This window comes from Tilletiaria anomala (genome assembly GCF_000711695.1).
Source record: "Tilletiaria anomala UBC 951 chromosome Unknown K437scaffold_41, whole genome shotgun sequence".
NCBI classification, from domain to species: Eukaryota; Fungi; Basidiomycota; class Exobasidiomycetes; order Georgefischeriales; family Tilletiariaceae; genus Tilletiaria; species Tilletiaria anomala.
The window spans coordinates 47,982-62,566 of NW_013546981.1; the positions used below are offsets into that span (position 1 = coordinate 47,982).

At 60.1% G+C, this 14,585-nt stretch overlaps 5 protein-coding genes across 5 annotated transcripts; 3 read left to right on the plus strand and 2 right to left on the minus strand.

Moving 5' to 3' along the window:
* Positions 1-1,167: 1,167 nt before the first annotated feature.
* K437DRAFT_120566 (P-loop containing nucleoside triphosphate hydrolase protein) lies at positions 1,168-4,190 on the plus strand. The gene is made up of 3 exons (XM_013387779.1): positions 1,168-3,159; positions 3,223-3,372; positions 3,443-4,190. Exons 1-3 carry the CDS (start codon positions 1,612-1,614, stop codon positions 4,154-4,156), a joined length of 2,412 nt encoding a protein of 803 aa, XP_013243233.1. The 5' UTR covers positions 1,168-1,611; the 3' UTR covers positions 4,157-4,190.
* Positions 4,191-4,223: 33 nt separating this feature from the next.
* Positions 4,224-6,536, minus strand: K437DRAFT_268378 (tubulin nucleotide-binding domain-like protein; the record flags this gene model as incomplete). The annotated part of the gene is made up of 2 exons (XM_013387780.1): positions 4,224-5,582; positions 5,685-6,536. The coding sequence occupies 2 exons, from the start codon at positions 6,534-6,536 to the stop codon at positions 4,224-4,226; spliced, it is 2,211 nt and encodes a 736-aa protein (XP_013243234.1).
* A 506-nt stretch (positions 6,537-7,042) lies between these two features.
* On the plus strand, positions 7,043-9,519 carry K437DRAFT_294517 (uncharacterized protein). Its single transcript, XM_013387781.1, has 2 exons — positions 7,043-8,408; positions 8,489-9,519. Exons 1-2 carry the CDS (start codon positions 7,329-7,331, stop codon positions 9,404-9,406), a joined length of 1,998 nt encoding a protein of 665 aa, XP_013243235.1. The 5' UTR covers positions 7,043-7,328; the 3' UTR covers positions 9,407-9,519.
* A 76-nt stretch (positions 9,520-9,595) lies between these two features.
* Positions 9,596-12,121, minus strand: K437DRAFT_235752 (uncharacterized protein). Its single transcript, XM_013387782.1, has 5 exons — positions 11,358-12,121; positions 10,960-11,287; positions 10,789-10,874; positions 10,152-10,722; positions 9,596-10,065 (listed from the first exon to the last, which is right to left on the minus strand). The coding sequence occupies exons 1-5, from the start codon at positions 11,984-11,986 to the stop codon at positions 9,910-9,912; spliced, it is 1,770 nt and encodes a 589-aa protein (XP_013243236.1). The 5' UTR covers positions 11,987-12,121; the 3' UTR covers positions 9,596-9,909.
* Positions 12,122-12,349: 228 nt separating this feature from the next.
* K437DRAFT_256520 (uncharacterized protein) lies at positions 12,350-14,407 on the plus strand. The gene has a single exon (XM_013387783.1). It carries the CDS (start codon positions 12,427-12,429, stop codon positions 14,071-14,073), a length of 1,647 nt encoding a protein of 548 aa, XP_013243237.1. The 5' UTR covers positions 12,350-12,426; the 3' UTR covers positions 14,074-14,407.
* The last annotated feature ends 178 nt before the right edge of the window (positions 14,408-14,585 follow it).

Genomic DNA, 14,585 nt, shown 5'->3' on the forward strand with positions numbered 1-14,585 from the left:
AACAACTGTGCAGCAGCTCACCAGCAGCTGCTTACAACCCATCCTCGTCTCCCTCGACTTCCAAGCTGAGCGATGCGCAAAGGGCACTCAACTCTCCAAGTCTGCGTGTCCGCCAGCAGGCCGTTTCTGCTGCGGATACTTGGTCTCTGTCCCCTTCATCAATGAAAGGAGCGCCTCCAACGAGCAGCTTTTCGCGTTTCTCACCTGTGGGAAACCTGCAGACCATCGACGACGCGTTCAAGCGCGTGCTCTCTGCGAGTCCCACCAAAGAGTACAGTGTCTGCGATGCAGGAAAAGGAAGGGATAATCTGTTGGGGATGGAGATCGAGCTGGAAGAGGCGATTTTGGGCGAGCCGATCGAGCAAGGAGACGAAAGTACACTTCAACGGGATGACACCTGTGAACAAAACGAGACAGCAGCGGCTGCACCAGCATCTCGCACAGCTGCGCAACCGAGTAGGTCAGCACCGTGGCTACGCTCCGTGCTCCGAACGGCAGCACCACCATGCCTATCACAACAACTGCAGGCGCATGCAGAGTGCACAGCGGCAAGGGTATCCCCGACGCGAATATGTTTTGCAACAGACGTCCAAGCGATCGAGGACGCGGATGCTGGCAACTCTCTGCTCGGTATGGAAATCGATTTAGTCGACACCATCGACCCAATCTACTCTCAGGGCGACAGTGCTCTAGGACATGGGCCCGTTCCTGCGATTTCGACATCGACCACGAGCGTGACCAAGGCGCGGGATCACCACACGCGCTCAGGATTAGGTGTAATGAACACCGCGGCCACCAACACGCGCGATGTCCAGGCTGCCGAAAGCATGAGCGGTAGATCTACCGCGCCGAGTGGCCCACTGCAAACTCGCAACGACCTCTTGCCGCCCAGGGCCTCGCGCTCCAAGCCACAGGCCTTTGCTGGAGACGAAGCGGACTTGGACGACATGCTCGAGCTCGAGCTGCAACTGGAAAAGGACTGTCAGCGCCAGCGCCAGAGTGTCCCCGATGTGGATGATGATGAGGAGTTAGCATGGCTGGAAGCGCAAGGCGGCACGTCCCTACCGCGTCCTCGCGCTGCTCGTCCCCCCCCGCCTGGCGGTGCCAATCACGGCTGCGACGATATGTTTGACGACGAGCGTTTCCGTGATCTTGAAACCCTGGGCAGCGAGCAACCCTTTATTGCGTCCGCTTGCGTGTCCTCTGCAAAAACGAAGGACCTGATTCCGCCCAAGGACCTGCTGCCACCGTCCGCCGAAACGCAGCTCGACCTTGTGTCGTTCGACCGGGGCCGCCCCGGCACCGCAAGCACTGCAACGGCCAGCCTCGAGCTGCGGCCGGGATTGGGGCTCGAGTACAGCGATGGAGGCGCCGCTGGTGGGGCTGATGAGCACGTCCGCGTGGAGAAGTTCCTGGACGGCAACAGGGACGAGACGGGCTTGCCCAAGTACCTGCCCGCTGCCAGTAGCATCGCAATGTCTTTTGATGGGACGGAAGTGCGCATGCCGAGGAGACGCAGGATGAAAGGCTGGAAGGTGAGCGCCTCAGAACCGATATCTAGAGATCTTGTTCTGACCCTGCTTTCTTATTTGATGTGGACAGCTGCCGCCTATGCGCTACGGCAACGACAGAGCCGAGCTGCTCGCACGGCCCATCCATCAGATGATCGACTCGATTCGCATGGAACAAGGAATGGCAGCTGCGATCCGCGAGTCTAATGTATCTGTTGAGCGCAGCCGTCGTGGGTGGGACATCGATGTCGATACCGATGCCGACGCGGCGGACCGCGTCCTCAGCGATCAAGCGCGCGAAACGGAGGATCGCAGCCAGCCTGCCGAAAGCGACCGAGAGCAGATGTGGGTCGACAAGTACCGGCCGCGCAAGTTTCCAGAGCTGCTCGGAGACGAACGCGTGCATCGTGAAGTCATGGGCTGGATCAAGGAATGGGATCAGTGCGTCTTTAAGCGCCGGCCAAGCAAAAAGCGCCTGCGCAATTCGTACTATCCGAACAAGTACGGTGGTGGCGACAAGCCAATGCATGGTCACGGTCCGAGCGCACCGGGCGACGGCGAACAATTTACCTATCGCGATGCGTACGGCCGGCCGCAGGAGAAAATCCTGCTGGTCTCCGGTCCGCCGGGTCTGGGCAAGACGACGCTTGCGCACGTTATCGCTCAGCAGGCCGGGTACGGCGTGTTTGAGATGAACGCTAGCGATGCGAGGAATGCAGGCGCGGTCGAGGACCAGATCAAGATGGCGCTGGAGAGCGCCAGCCTCAAGGACGCGCGCCCGACACTGGTCGTCATTGATGAGATCGATGGCGCCACCGGAGGCGGCGGCGGAACAGAAGACGGGGATAGATCCAAGGGAGCAGGGGGTGGTGGCTTTATCAGGGCACTCATCAAGCTTGTCCAGAATGGCATGTCATCAGGCAAAGGAAAGGGGAAAGGCAAAGGCAAGAAGGGACGGGCGAAGCCTCTTTTGCGACCCATCATCTGCATTTGCAACGACCTCTACGCGACTTCATTACGTCCGCTGCGCCCCCTTGCCAAGCTCGTGCGGCTACAAAAGCCGCCGACGGCTCTGCTCGTCAATCGGCTGCGACAGGTGTGCGAGAAGGAGGCGCTGCAAGCGGACACGCGCTCCTTGACGCTGCTCGCAGAGCTGACTGGTGGCGACATCCGCTCGTGTCTGAACGCGCTACAGTTCGCCAAGACCAAGTCCAACTCGCTGGCCGAGGTGGACGTGCGCTCTGCCGCGCTCGACATCAAGGACGGCAGCTCGTCGGTCCAGCGCGTGTGGAGCGTGATGCTCAAGGTGCCCGATCCCAAGCAGCGCGCGCGAGGCGGCGCGCCCAAGGACGCGTTCGAGGCGACGCAGGTGATCGTGCACGAGGCGCAGCTGTGCGCGGAGTACGACAAGATCGCACAAGGCTGTTTTGAGCTGTATCCTTTGCTTACGCGGCTCAAGGACGACGGCTGGCATCGCTATCACAAGATCCACGATTGGCTCCACTTTGGCAACTGCATCAACGAGTCCGTGTACACGCTGGGCACATTCGAGCTTATGGGCTACGCACCGTGGACTTTTGTGCCGTGGCACTTTCTCTTCGCCAGCACACACAACCTCACGCCCGAGTATCCCAAGGCAGATTACGAGGTGAGCAAAGCGTCGGTCTGACTTGGGGAGGTTTCGCTGATACCTTGGGATGCTACCACGCAGGCGTACCTTCGCAAGACAGCATTCCAGGATATCGTCGGCACTCTGCATGCAGCGCTGCCGCCGAGCACGCGTGGCCAGTTCAACTCGACCTCGCTCGTCACTGAGCTGGGCCCAATGCTCATGCGCATCCTCTCGCCAAACTTGAGGCTCGTGAGTCGGGAGGATGACGTATACTGATGGAGAACATGTTTGACTTATTCGCTCATCCGTGTGCATGCAGGTCAACGCGCAAGTGGTCAAGCCAGAAGAGCGCAAGATCGTAGAAGCGCTGGTACGCATTATGGTTTCGCTGGACCTTCGATTCGTACAGTCCCGGACAGAGGACGGGCAGCTAGTGTACAAGATTGAGCCTCCACTGGACGCTTTTATTGAGTACGAGGAGAGCTCGGTGATGACGACCGTGCCAAAGCCCGCACCTGCGGCAGCGGGTACCGCGAACAAGTTCGGCATTCGTCAGATGCTTGCCAAAGAGGTGGAAGCGGCACTGGTACGTCTTAAGAGCGGCGGCACGATAGAGAAAGGCGGCGATGAGGAAAGCAGGTCCGCCAGCGGTGCCATGGCCGCTTACCGCAAGCCGTCATCAACATTGTCAGTAGCATCATTGTCGAAAAGTGCACTGAAAGACGAGCCCAAGCCGGAGAAGCTCGCCATCGACTTTTTCGGGCGGCCGGTCGTCAAGAAGCCGTCGCTGAAGCTCGGCAACGCGCCGCTACCGCTGCTGCTGGGTTCGAGGGCGGCTTTGGCAGCAGCCGCAGCGACCGCGGGTGATAAGGGCGATGCTTTGAGGAACGCAGCAGGAAAACAAACGGAAGACGAAGGGGACAATGGCGAGGAGGAGACGAAGGAGACGAAGCGTCTCAAAGTGTTTTATCGCTACCACGAGGGCTACTCGAATGCCGTGCGGCGGCCAGTGAAGCTTTGCGAGCTGCTGTAGTACAGACGCGTCGAACATGACCTTGCCATTGCTGTGTCTAGCGCGATGGAGAGGCAAACTCTCCGGCTCAGTCATCGTCCAGTTCCCAGGCATCGCCGTGCCCGTTCCCCTCTTCGTCGGTGCCCAAGCCGTCATCGCTGTCCGCGTCGAGCATCAGGCCAGGCTGGTAAGCGCCGATAAGATCCTCGAGCCGCTCGCGCACCTCCTTGAGCCCGTCGCGCCCGCCAACGACGCCACCGCCCTCGGACTCATCGAGGCCGTACATGCACAGCGGCGCGTGGCCCACGATGGCGGCGTGAACAATGCGCTTGGCGGCCGCCAGCTGGTGGTACGTCGCGGGGGTCGTGCAGAGCGAGGAGACGATGGGGACGGAGCGCGTGCAGCTACTGCTCGACGCCAGCTGCTGCTGCGTGCCACTGGATAAAGGCGGCGACGGCGGCGGTGGCAACGGGCGCCCGTCGCTAGTGACGCCGCTGAAGAAACGCGGGAAGCTATCCGGGGTAAGGTACGCGGCGGGGACAAAGGTGGTGCGCGTAAGGGGTTGCTGGAGCTGCGGGTGGTGCAGCTGCGCGAGCGCTGCGAGCGTCGGGGGTATGCTGTGCGTGTCGTGGTCGCGCGCGACGAGCGACTCGGCGAACGGGACCGGCGGTGGGCGCTGGGAGCGCGCGCCGGCACGGCCGTTGCTCAGATCGACCCATGCACGCCGGAGGCTCTGGGCGGCGTGTTGGGCAGCGTGCTGAGCGGCGTGCTGGTGCGCAGCCGCACTCGGCCCGCGCTGCTTGGGCGCATAGCCCCTCGCGGCGAGGAGCGCTTCGATCGGGTCGGACGCCGGCGGCGGCAGCAACAGCACGGGCGCGAGCAGCGGCGTGGGCAGGACGCCGGAGAGAGCGCCAATCGGCGTGCTGCGGCGCCAGTCGAGGCGCGTGAGCAGGTCTGCGGCGGACTCGCCGCTGCCGCTAGCGGAAGGGGAGCGATGCATGCGCAGCGGCAGCGTCGCTGTCTCGAGGTGTGCGGAGAGCAGCGCCGAGGCGTGGTACATGTTGCGCGGGCGGTAGAGAGGGAGATGCGGCGGCGATGACGAGAGTTCGGCATGGGAGACTGCACTGGCGCCCGCGCCGGGGGCAGCGAGGGGGACCAAGAGCCCGGCAGTGGACTGGGCGAGGAGGTCGCTGTGGAGCGCCAAGCTGAGCGCGGCGTTCATACCGCGTGTATTGTATCTGCGCAGGGCGTGCCTGCTTTTGTGGGGTGCAAGCACCTGCGTCTGCGGTGACCGTGAGGACATGGTGGCTGCGAGGAGCGTGCTGGGCCCCCACTGCGCGGCGAAGAGCAGGACGGGTGTCTTGGCGTACTCGTCGTGCAGCTCCTCAAGCATGCGGTAGGCGTAGCCGGCAAAGCCGTCGGACATGTTGGCGGTCAGTGCAAAGCTCTGCACGCGGAAGCCACAAAAAAGGGCGGGGGTGCGATGCTGGTCAGCAGACGGTCGACAAAGGGGCGCGGAGCACGGCACAGGAAGAGAGGCACGACGCACCTGCAGCAGGTCGCTGTCCTCGGCGAACCATCGGAGGTTTTCGTCCATGACGTCGGCATCTCGCTCGACCTGCTTGGCAACTGCGTAGCCGAGGTTGAAGCCTTCGAGCGGCGTTGCTGCCGATGCTTCTCCTGCGGCATCCTCTTCCTCCTCCTCCTCCTCATCAGCACCATGATGGGCAGCGGTGCTTGAGCTCATGGAGCGGTACACGGCTCCCGAGCTGGAAGAGCGAAGGGGCACAAGTGAGCGCGGGTGATATGATACACGCAGGTAGTCGGACCAGAAGCGGTACCCCCTGCTGGGCGAGAGGGTGCGCCATGTGCGCTGAACGGTGCTGCGCGCGTGCGCGTCTCCACTTGGGCAGCGAGTTTGCGCTGCGTCCACTTCCGCTCCATCGCCCCTGTCCCCATCCCCATTCCCGTCATCGCTCTCGCCCTCGCCATCGCCCTCGTCCCCATCTCCGTCTTGTGAATGCTCCTGCGCGTCGAGTGTGCGCTGGTATGCGCTGGCTGGCACACGCGGTGCAACCTGAAGCGTCTCGACGCCACCCTCGTGCCAGGCGGCAGCAGCAGTGGTGCCGTCGTCGTCGTCGTGCTCCTGCTGGTAGAGGCGGCTGATTTGGCGTAGCGCGCCAAACTCGGCAGGGAGATCAAAGAGGAGTGCGCGAGGGAGAAAGGTTGGGGCGCGGAGGGTGTGCGAATAGCCGTGGCGGAACGAGGTGTCTGCGTCGTACCACTCGTCTGTGGCAGCAGGCGTGTCGAGGTAGGCGTCCTGCTCGTTCCAAAAGTGTGTAGCAATGTGGTTAGCGAGTGTTCCAAAGGAGAGATGGATGGTCTCCCTGGGTGCTGCCATTGCAACTATTGCGTGCTGCCAACGACGTTGACCGATGCCGATCTATATGCGAGCTGCGTCCCCTGCCTGGCTTTGCTGGTCCGGATAGCACGAGACTTTCTTGTTATATTCTAGAACCGATCAGCCTTGCCTTTCTTTCTTTCTTTCTTTCTTTTCATCTTCTTTTCTTTCTTTCTTTCTTTCTTGTTCTATTTCTTTCTTTTTGTCTGGTTTCAGGGGAGCGGAACCGGCGAGTCCGCCGGCTGCAGGCGTGCATGGGGATGCAGTGTGAGTGGTGCCTGCGTGCGTGTCTCTGCTCGACAGCCCTGGTGGGCTGCTGCAGTGCAGTGCAATGCAGTGCAAGCCGCCGCGGCGCAATCATCGTCCGCATGGCGGCGTGCAGGATGGCACAGGAACTGTGTTCGTCGCCGTGCGGCCAACGTGCTCCACATGCAGTCACATTTCATCTCATCTCCCATCCTCTGGTTTGTCATCCGCAAGAATGCTTTTCTCATCGCCCTCCATCTCCTCAACCCTCTCCCTCCCCTCCCCCCCAGCCCCAGAGCCAAGTCCAAGCCCAGCCTCGCGCCGTCGTTCCAGGAGAGTCGAAGCTCGCGCGCCGTGTTGCCTCTGCTTTCCATCGGATATCTGGCCTCCCAGCGTTGCTGCCGCCCCGCCCCCACCGGCACTCACACACACAGAGCAGCAGCTGGCCAGCACACGGCGGTTATAAGGGTGTGTGCGGCGACGGCCCCCCAGTAGCGGCAGTTGATCTTCCCACCAGGAAGGTCACCGCATTCGTGCCAGCCAACGATGCTCGACCTCAACCCCGGCCCCGGCCGGGGGCGGCACGCGGACGGATACGCTAGCGTTAGCAGCAGGCCCTACGCGTACCCGCGCCGCCACGACGAGCAGGACGAGTGGGGCGTCGTCGACAGCACCGCACGCCGCCAGCGCACCATGATGAACAGCGCCTCGTGGCTGCTCCGTCTCCCACTCGTCGGAAGCCTGCTCACGTCCACCCCGCCCCCGCCGCCGTACTCGCCAAGCGCACCGCGCCGGGCACGCCAGAGAATGAGACAGCCCAGCCGCCCATCTTTGTCCGCCTTCGAAGAAGAGGAGGACGCGGCGGACCAAAACACCGACACAGATTCAGGCTCATACGCGTCGAGCTACGACGGGTCGCACGCCTACTATTACTACGATGACAACGACGAGGACAACGGCGGCGCACGCACTTGCAAGCGTTGCGGCGGCGGCGGCAGCAGCAGCAGCAGTGCAGACGCCCGCGCGACGGCCGTGCTGCCATCGGCCATCGGCCACCATCCACGTCACAGCAGCAGCAATGCCAACGGTGAGACGATGGGCGCGGCACACGAAAAGGCGTCCAGCGGCGCTGCGGCTGCCCGTGGCGGCGGGTTCCACATGCACCATCCCTCGCACGCACGCGCGCACGCCGACAACCAGGCACCCTCACCAGCCGCCGCCGTCGTCGAAATACCGCTCACACCCATGCCCCGCGACGGCTGGGCGCACACGCGGCCCCGCTACTCGTCCCGCGGCCGTGGACGTGGCCGGCGCAACAGCCGCAGCAACCTCAGCAGCCGCAACGAGTCGTTCCTCGACCTCCTCTTCATTCTCGTCCCCACGCTCGCCGCCTGCGCGCTCTCCTTCGTCCTCGGCATCTCATTCGAGGTGTTGCGCTCGTCCATCATCGGCGCCAAGGGCAGCAGCGGAAGCACTAGATCCCGCTTCAGTGCGTCGCGCTGGAGCGGCGCGTACTCCCTTGACGGCGCAGGGGCCGCTGCCATCGCCGCCGGTCCCGGGTGTTCGGCGATGGACCTTGCCATGGCGCACATCCAGCCGGTGGAGACGCTGCGAATTCACTCACACGTAAGTAGCGTCTGAATGCACCCAAGGCATATTGATCAATGACTGACCCCCTTTCCTCTCCTCGGCCGGCTACAACGCAGAATGACGAGACGCGCGCCAAGCCGCTACTCGAAGCGCTCTCGTACGGCGCCATCTCGGTTGAAGCGGACGTATGGCGCGTCGATAACTCGTCCCTCCTGTACGTCGGCCACGAGCTCGAGTCGCTCTCCGAAGTGTACACGCTCCGCAGCACATACATCGACCCGCTCGTCACCATCCTCGAGCAGCGCAACGCGCGCGGCGTCGAGCCCAGCAGCAGAAGTAGTGCTGGTCGCAGGGGCCACCGCAGCGGCGACGATGCGCCTGCTCTAGAGCAGCAGAGCGACCGCCACAATCGGACCTGGAACGGCGTGTACAAGAGCGCGCCCGAGCAGACACTCTACCTTTTCCTCGACATCAAGTCGGACAGCTTGAGCACGTGGGCCTCGATGCACGATGCGCTTCAGCCGCTGCGCCAGCGCGGCTGGCTCACGCGCTGGTCCAACGGCCATGACCTCATTCCCGGCGCTGTGACGGTGATCGGGACCGGCGACGCACCCGTCTCGCTTGTCGCGCCGCAGCGCGACCGGGATGTGTTCATCGACGCGCCCGTCCACGACCTCGCGCAGCCTATCCGCGGCGACGACGGGCAGACGTACGCGTACAACGCCACGCTCTCCCCCATCGCCAGTGGCAACTGGCTCACCAGCATCAGCTACATGGGCCTCCTGCCTGCGAGCGACGCGACACGCGCGTCTATCCGCCGAATGAGCCGCGACGCCCACCGCCGCGGCATGTACGTCCGCTGGTGGGCCAACCCCGCGTGGCCGCCCTTTGCGCGCAACCGCGCGTGGAAAGTTATGCTAGACGAAGAGGTAGACTTGATCAACACCGACGTGCTCGAGAGCGCCGCTGACGTCCTGCTCGAGAGCGGCAAGTCGAAGAGACTGCAGCCGCTCGATACCAAGGTCAAGCATTGATTCCGCGGTCTCAGTCCCCCCCCCCCTTTGCTCTCGCTCTCGCACCTATTCTACATTACGGTTTGCTTGATTCCGTCCGTTACCGCGTGACACGCTCCTAGGGTTGTTTGAGGCTGCCTAGCTTTCAGCCTTCCATCTGCCTATTTGCGTATAGATCATGGCTCATCTCTCCATTATGTACATCTTGTTCTTTTTAGAAATGCAATCAAGGGTTGATACCCCATTCGGTGCTTAGCTACATTCCCGTGTGTCTCGCTGGCGCGTGCAGATACAGAGGTGCAAACGTCGCGCGCGCAGCGTACTTTTAAACACGCTACGTGGGACGCCAGCCAGGAGCAAGATTCTCGCAACGGAGCTGTGCTCCTTTGAAAGGCATACCTTACGTAGACTGCCCAGTGGATGCATGGCGAACAAATCGAAAGCGGATAGCGAGCGAGCGTCCTCCCTCTTGGAAGCGGGCAGGGTGGGGTAAAGTACAAAAGCTGAAAGCGAGAAGATCGCTTCTATGCTTCTGGTGGTGCTTCATCCACAATGCGAACGCTTTGCGCATATTGCACCGTGTTCATCTCGCTGAGACGTGAGATGACACGCGCAAAAGCGAAAAGCTCTTCTTCACCGGTGAAGATGGGGTTGCCGCCAATGTCGTCCATGGTCAGACCCTATTTTCACGCAGAGAAGCAAAAGGGGGGAGCGCATCCATCAGCGAACCTACATGGAATGCAGTTGAGCGATTCGGGGCACTTACAAGATCGTCCATGAGCGAGCGCATCGCGCCCTCGGTCGGCTTTCCAGCTGACGCGTCGGCGGAGAAGATTTGGAGAATGGGGCCCTCAGAGCTGAGGATAAGTTTAGATTTGCTCTCATACACAGAGTCGATGAACGTGATGAAGCGGCGCGCGAGATCGCGCTGGTGCAGGCCCATGCGCGGTACCTGATCGATGAAGATGGTGTGGAAGCGCCGGCAGATCTCAATGTAGTCTGCTGCCGCTTTCGGACTGCCACACAGCTCCGTAAACGTGAAGCGCGCGATGCGCGACGTGCTCTGCGGCACGATGAGATCTCGGCCCCATATCTGTAGTCTGCGGTTCTCCTTTATTTGCTCGTCCGATGTGAGCGCGGTCCAAATCTTCTCAAACTCGCTGTGATCCTCTTGGGCGTTGCCGTCAAAATAGACCTTGGACAGCGCCTTGGGAACTTTACGGTAGTCGGTGCCCGAATCGAGGTCTACCACCTGTAATCCTTGTTGGAGCAGCTCAATGCATGGGATAAAGGAGGAGCGTTGTATCCCATTCTTGTATAGATCCTTCGGATGTCGGCTGTGCGCAGGATCAATCTCAGTCCATGTCGCGACGTTTGAGAGGTACGGAAGGTGGAGCGCTCACTTGCTTGTAATAACGATGACTACCCCATTCGCAACCAGATACTCCATGAGCCGTCTGAGAATCATGGCATCAGCAATGTCCGTCACCTGTCCATGCGGATCGGAGCGGAAGACAGATCAGCTTCTGAAAGTCGCGAGCCCTCCGCGCAATGTACATGCCAACAAAGCTCACCTGAAACTCGTCAAAGCACAGAACCTCGCACTCGCTCGCAATCTCTCTTGCCACGGGCTCAATGGTATCCAGTTCCTGTCCTTCTGCGTCCTTCCTTGCTTTAAGAGCGGTTTCCCGCGCAGGCCCGCCAGCAATCGTCCCAAGTGCAGCCGCTGTATTAGTCAAGACGGCAGTGGTAGCAGAGACAACCATGCCTGACGGCTTATGGTGCAGCGATTTAAAGTAGTGCACGCGCTTGTGCGCTGAGATCATAAATTGGTGGAAATGGATTCGCCGCTTGCGCTTTATCGACGCAGGCAATGTGTTGTAAAATAGATCCATTAACATCCTAAAAAAAGGAGTTAACCGCAAGGTTATTCATCTTCGCGATTCAATTTATTAGAACAACATTAACTTACGATTTTCCCGTACCGACGTCTCCGTATAAGTACATCCCTTTCGGCACTGACTCGTCCAAGTGAACTGTGCCATCATTTTCGTCACCAGCATGGCTTTTACTGGAGAACAGACTGGAGAAGAGCCCTCCGAGGCCTTTCCCCGTTGACTTTGGCTGATTCGAGGGCGCTTTCGGTGGCTTTTGCTTGTACGTCTTGAGCTGGTCGTGTAGACCTTGGAGGCGTGCGACGATAGACCGTTGGAAAGAATCGTCGGTCAATACCCCTTTTGAGACAAGCCTGTCATACTCTGCTGATGGTCCGCTTTCTGTAGGTCTTGCTGAAACTTCGGCTAGCGATGGTGACGCCGCTGAAGGTGCTGGTTTCGATACTGATAATGACGTGCTGCTAATGTGAACGGTTCGCCGTGTGCTTGCTTGGCATAAAGGCCACTGGTGCGCTGCTCGTCGCCCGTTTTCAAGTGCTTGCTTTCTGCATGTACTTTCATGGCTCAAACCCCGAGCACCAGAAGATGCAGTCGCTCCTGCAGTTAGCTTGCGGCTAGACGCTGCTGCTTGCCTTTTCTGGAGGGTAACCCTGCTAGCGACTCGTTGCGAGATGAGCAGCGTCATGCGCGATCCGCTCACGATCATCGTAACCAACGCGCAACACTTCTGGCGCAATGTTCACTTCTCCACACGGGTCGCTGTGACCTCCTCTATCTGCTCCTTACCGGCAGTGTCGATGGGCAGCGATGGCCAGTGGACAAGCTGAAAGCACGAATGAAGGCCCATGTCAGAATTCTCGAATGAACTACAGATGGAGAGAAGCAGTCAAGCTGAGCAACATCGCATGTGTGTCCGGCAGGGCCGAAACAGAACAGGCTCTTCCTCTCAGGTCTCATCTCCTTGCCAGATATTGCGAGAATAGGGTTGTGGCAACAGTGCGGCAGGGATGCTTTACTTCCTAATTGCTACGAGTACTTATACATACACGTATCCTTTCACACTGAGGACCATGGAATGTGTAGTAGTAGTTGCAATGATGCACGCAGGGGGCCAGGGAACGGACAATCGCATCCCACCGCGTCGCAATGGCTCAGGCAACGATCCCAGCGTTGGTGGCAGAAAAGACGAACAATGGCATCCTTAAGGCTCGCCGTCGCATTCGGCCCGTCACCGTGCGCTTCACCGAGCCTGGCATCGCTGACCTGACGACTGAGCTCGTCGCTGAGACGCTGTATGAAATCCGCCAAACTCGCCGGCAGCAAGGCCTGGAGGATACAGCGTCTGTTGGATATTCAACAGATATCAAGCGCAACGGTAAAGCACGCAAAGTAGACGCTGGTGTCAGCGATCGCGCAGATGACGATGATGATAGCTCAGATTCGGACTCAAGCTCCTCCACCGCCAGCACAGACACAGTTCGAGGTGCTTCCGGCCGCTCCAATACCACTCAAAATCATCATAGACCTTGCATCACCGTGCTCAGATCAACGGACGAGACGGTCGGATCTTTCCGCGCGCGTATCTACCAGTCTCACTTACCCCCGGACTTCCAACGGCGGCAGGTCCGCCTCATCCACGCAGGGCGTATCCTCAAAGATGATGGCATCAAGCTGGTCGACTGGCTCGACACGCTGGATGAAAAGCGGGAGAGTTCGCTCCTTGGAATAGAGGGCAGCTCGGAGCAAAGGCCGGGAGCGGGTGCAGCAGCTACTGTCAACTCTCGGAAGGACGAGCAAGCGAGGGAAGGAGAAGCACTCGTGCGAGAGCTTGCAAAACAGGGACGGCGGGCACGAAAGCAGGCGCTACGGACTGCCAAGAATATTGGAGGCTGGATCGAAGATCGCGCGACCAAGGCCCTCGCCGATGTCGGAGCTGGGCCGCATAGCCCTCTTTTACCTCTTTCGGTGCCGGCCAAAGAGACGCATGTGCTGTTTGACAGCGATACGCTTGAGGACGAAATTGCAAAAAAGAAACCAGAAAACAGACCCTCAAGGCAGACCTCCAAGGGTAAAGGCCGCGCTACCGAGGCCGACATGGCGCGCTGGTTGCAGCCATCGAACCTCACCGTCGAAGAGTCTCGGGCTTCCAACACGGTGTACATTCAGTGCTCGATCGGTCCTGAGATGGACGTGGACCAGATACGACAGCGCAAAGAGGAGCAAACACAAGCCCAGCAAGGGAGAGCAACACTTTCGTGGCCATCAGACAACCAAGAGGCATTTGCATCTGGATCCACACGTCAACAATACTCCGGCTTCGACAGGCTGCGCGAAACCGCCGGTCTGAATGCGTCCGATATCTCGACGATGCGCTACCACTTTCGGCACGCCCGGCCAGAGCTGCTCCTCGACCGTTCCGGCGACGTTCTCCGTCGCGCCGAAGAGGACGAGCACGCGCGTGCGCTTGAAGAACAGTGGATTGATGGCATGGTCGGCGCGCAGAACGGGAGAGACGATGGTGGCACAGCTGGATCTGCGTCCGGGTCTCAGAGTTCGAGGACGACGCTGTTCGGCATGATGATAGGCTTCTTCTTCCCCGTCGTAAGTGCTGATTGTGTCAGGCGAGCCTTGGCAATAGTTTCTGCTTACTCTCAACGCTTGGGTCTTCCTCACCGCTCCTGTTCAGCTCCCGCTGTTCTTCCTATCAGACAAACCGCATCCTTCATGGTTCCCTTCGATCAACTCGCACCCGCGACTGACAGACTCCGATTCCGAGGACGACGGCGACGATGATGACGAAGACGCCGATGCAGAAGGAGATAGACGGCGCGAAGGGGAGGCGGGCCAAGATGGAGATGGAAACGGATACACCAGCGGCGGAAATCGCAACGTGCGAAGTGCAGAAGAGCGGCTGGAGGTACGCCGCGCTCAGGCAGCGCAACGAAGAGCGCTGCGCGGCGGGACCGTCTTTGGTGCGCCGCTGCAGAACGCCATCTTCATGGGCATTATGGCCAATCTCTTTTTTGCGCTGTTCAAGAACTTCTTCGCGCCGGATTAAGATCACACAGCAGATCACTGCGTGGCTTTTCGATGTACTGTTCCCGCGCCGCAGACATGCATTTCGCTGATCTTCATCATGCACATCCGTGCAAAGCAATTTGATCACACGTTTCCGTGAGCTGTGTCAATGCAAGCGCGCGCAAGCTTGCGCATTGGATTCTGGTTACTCTAGCGTGGAGCCTGGTTCTTAGATATGGGAACCAACAAATACCCTACCTAGACACCGACAAGTTGCCGACGTTGTC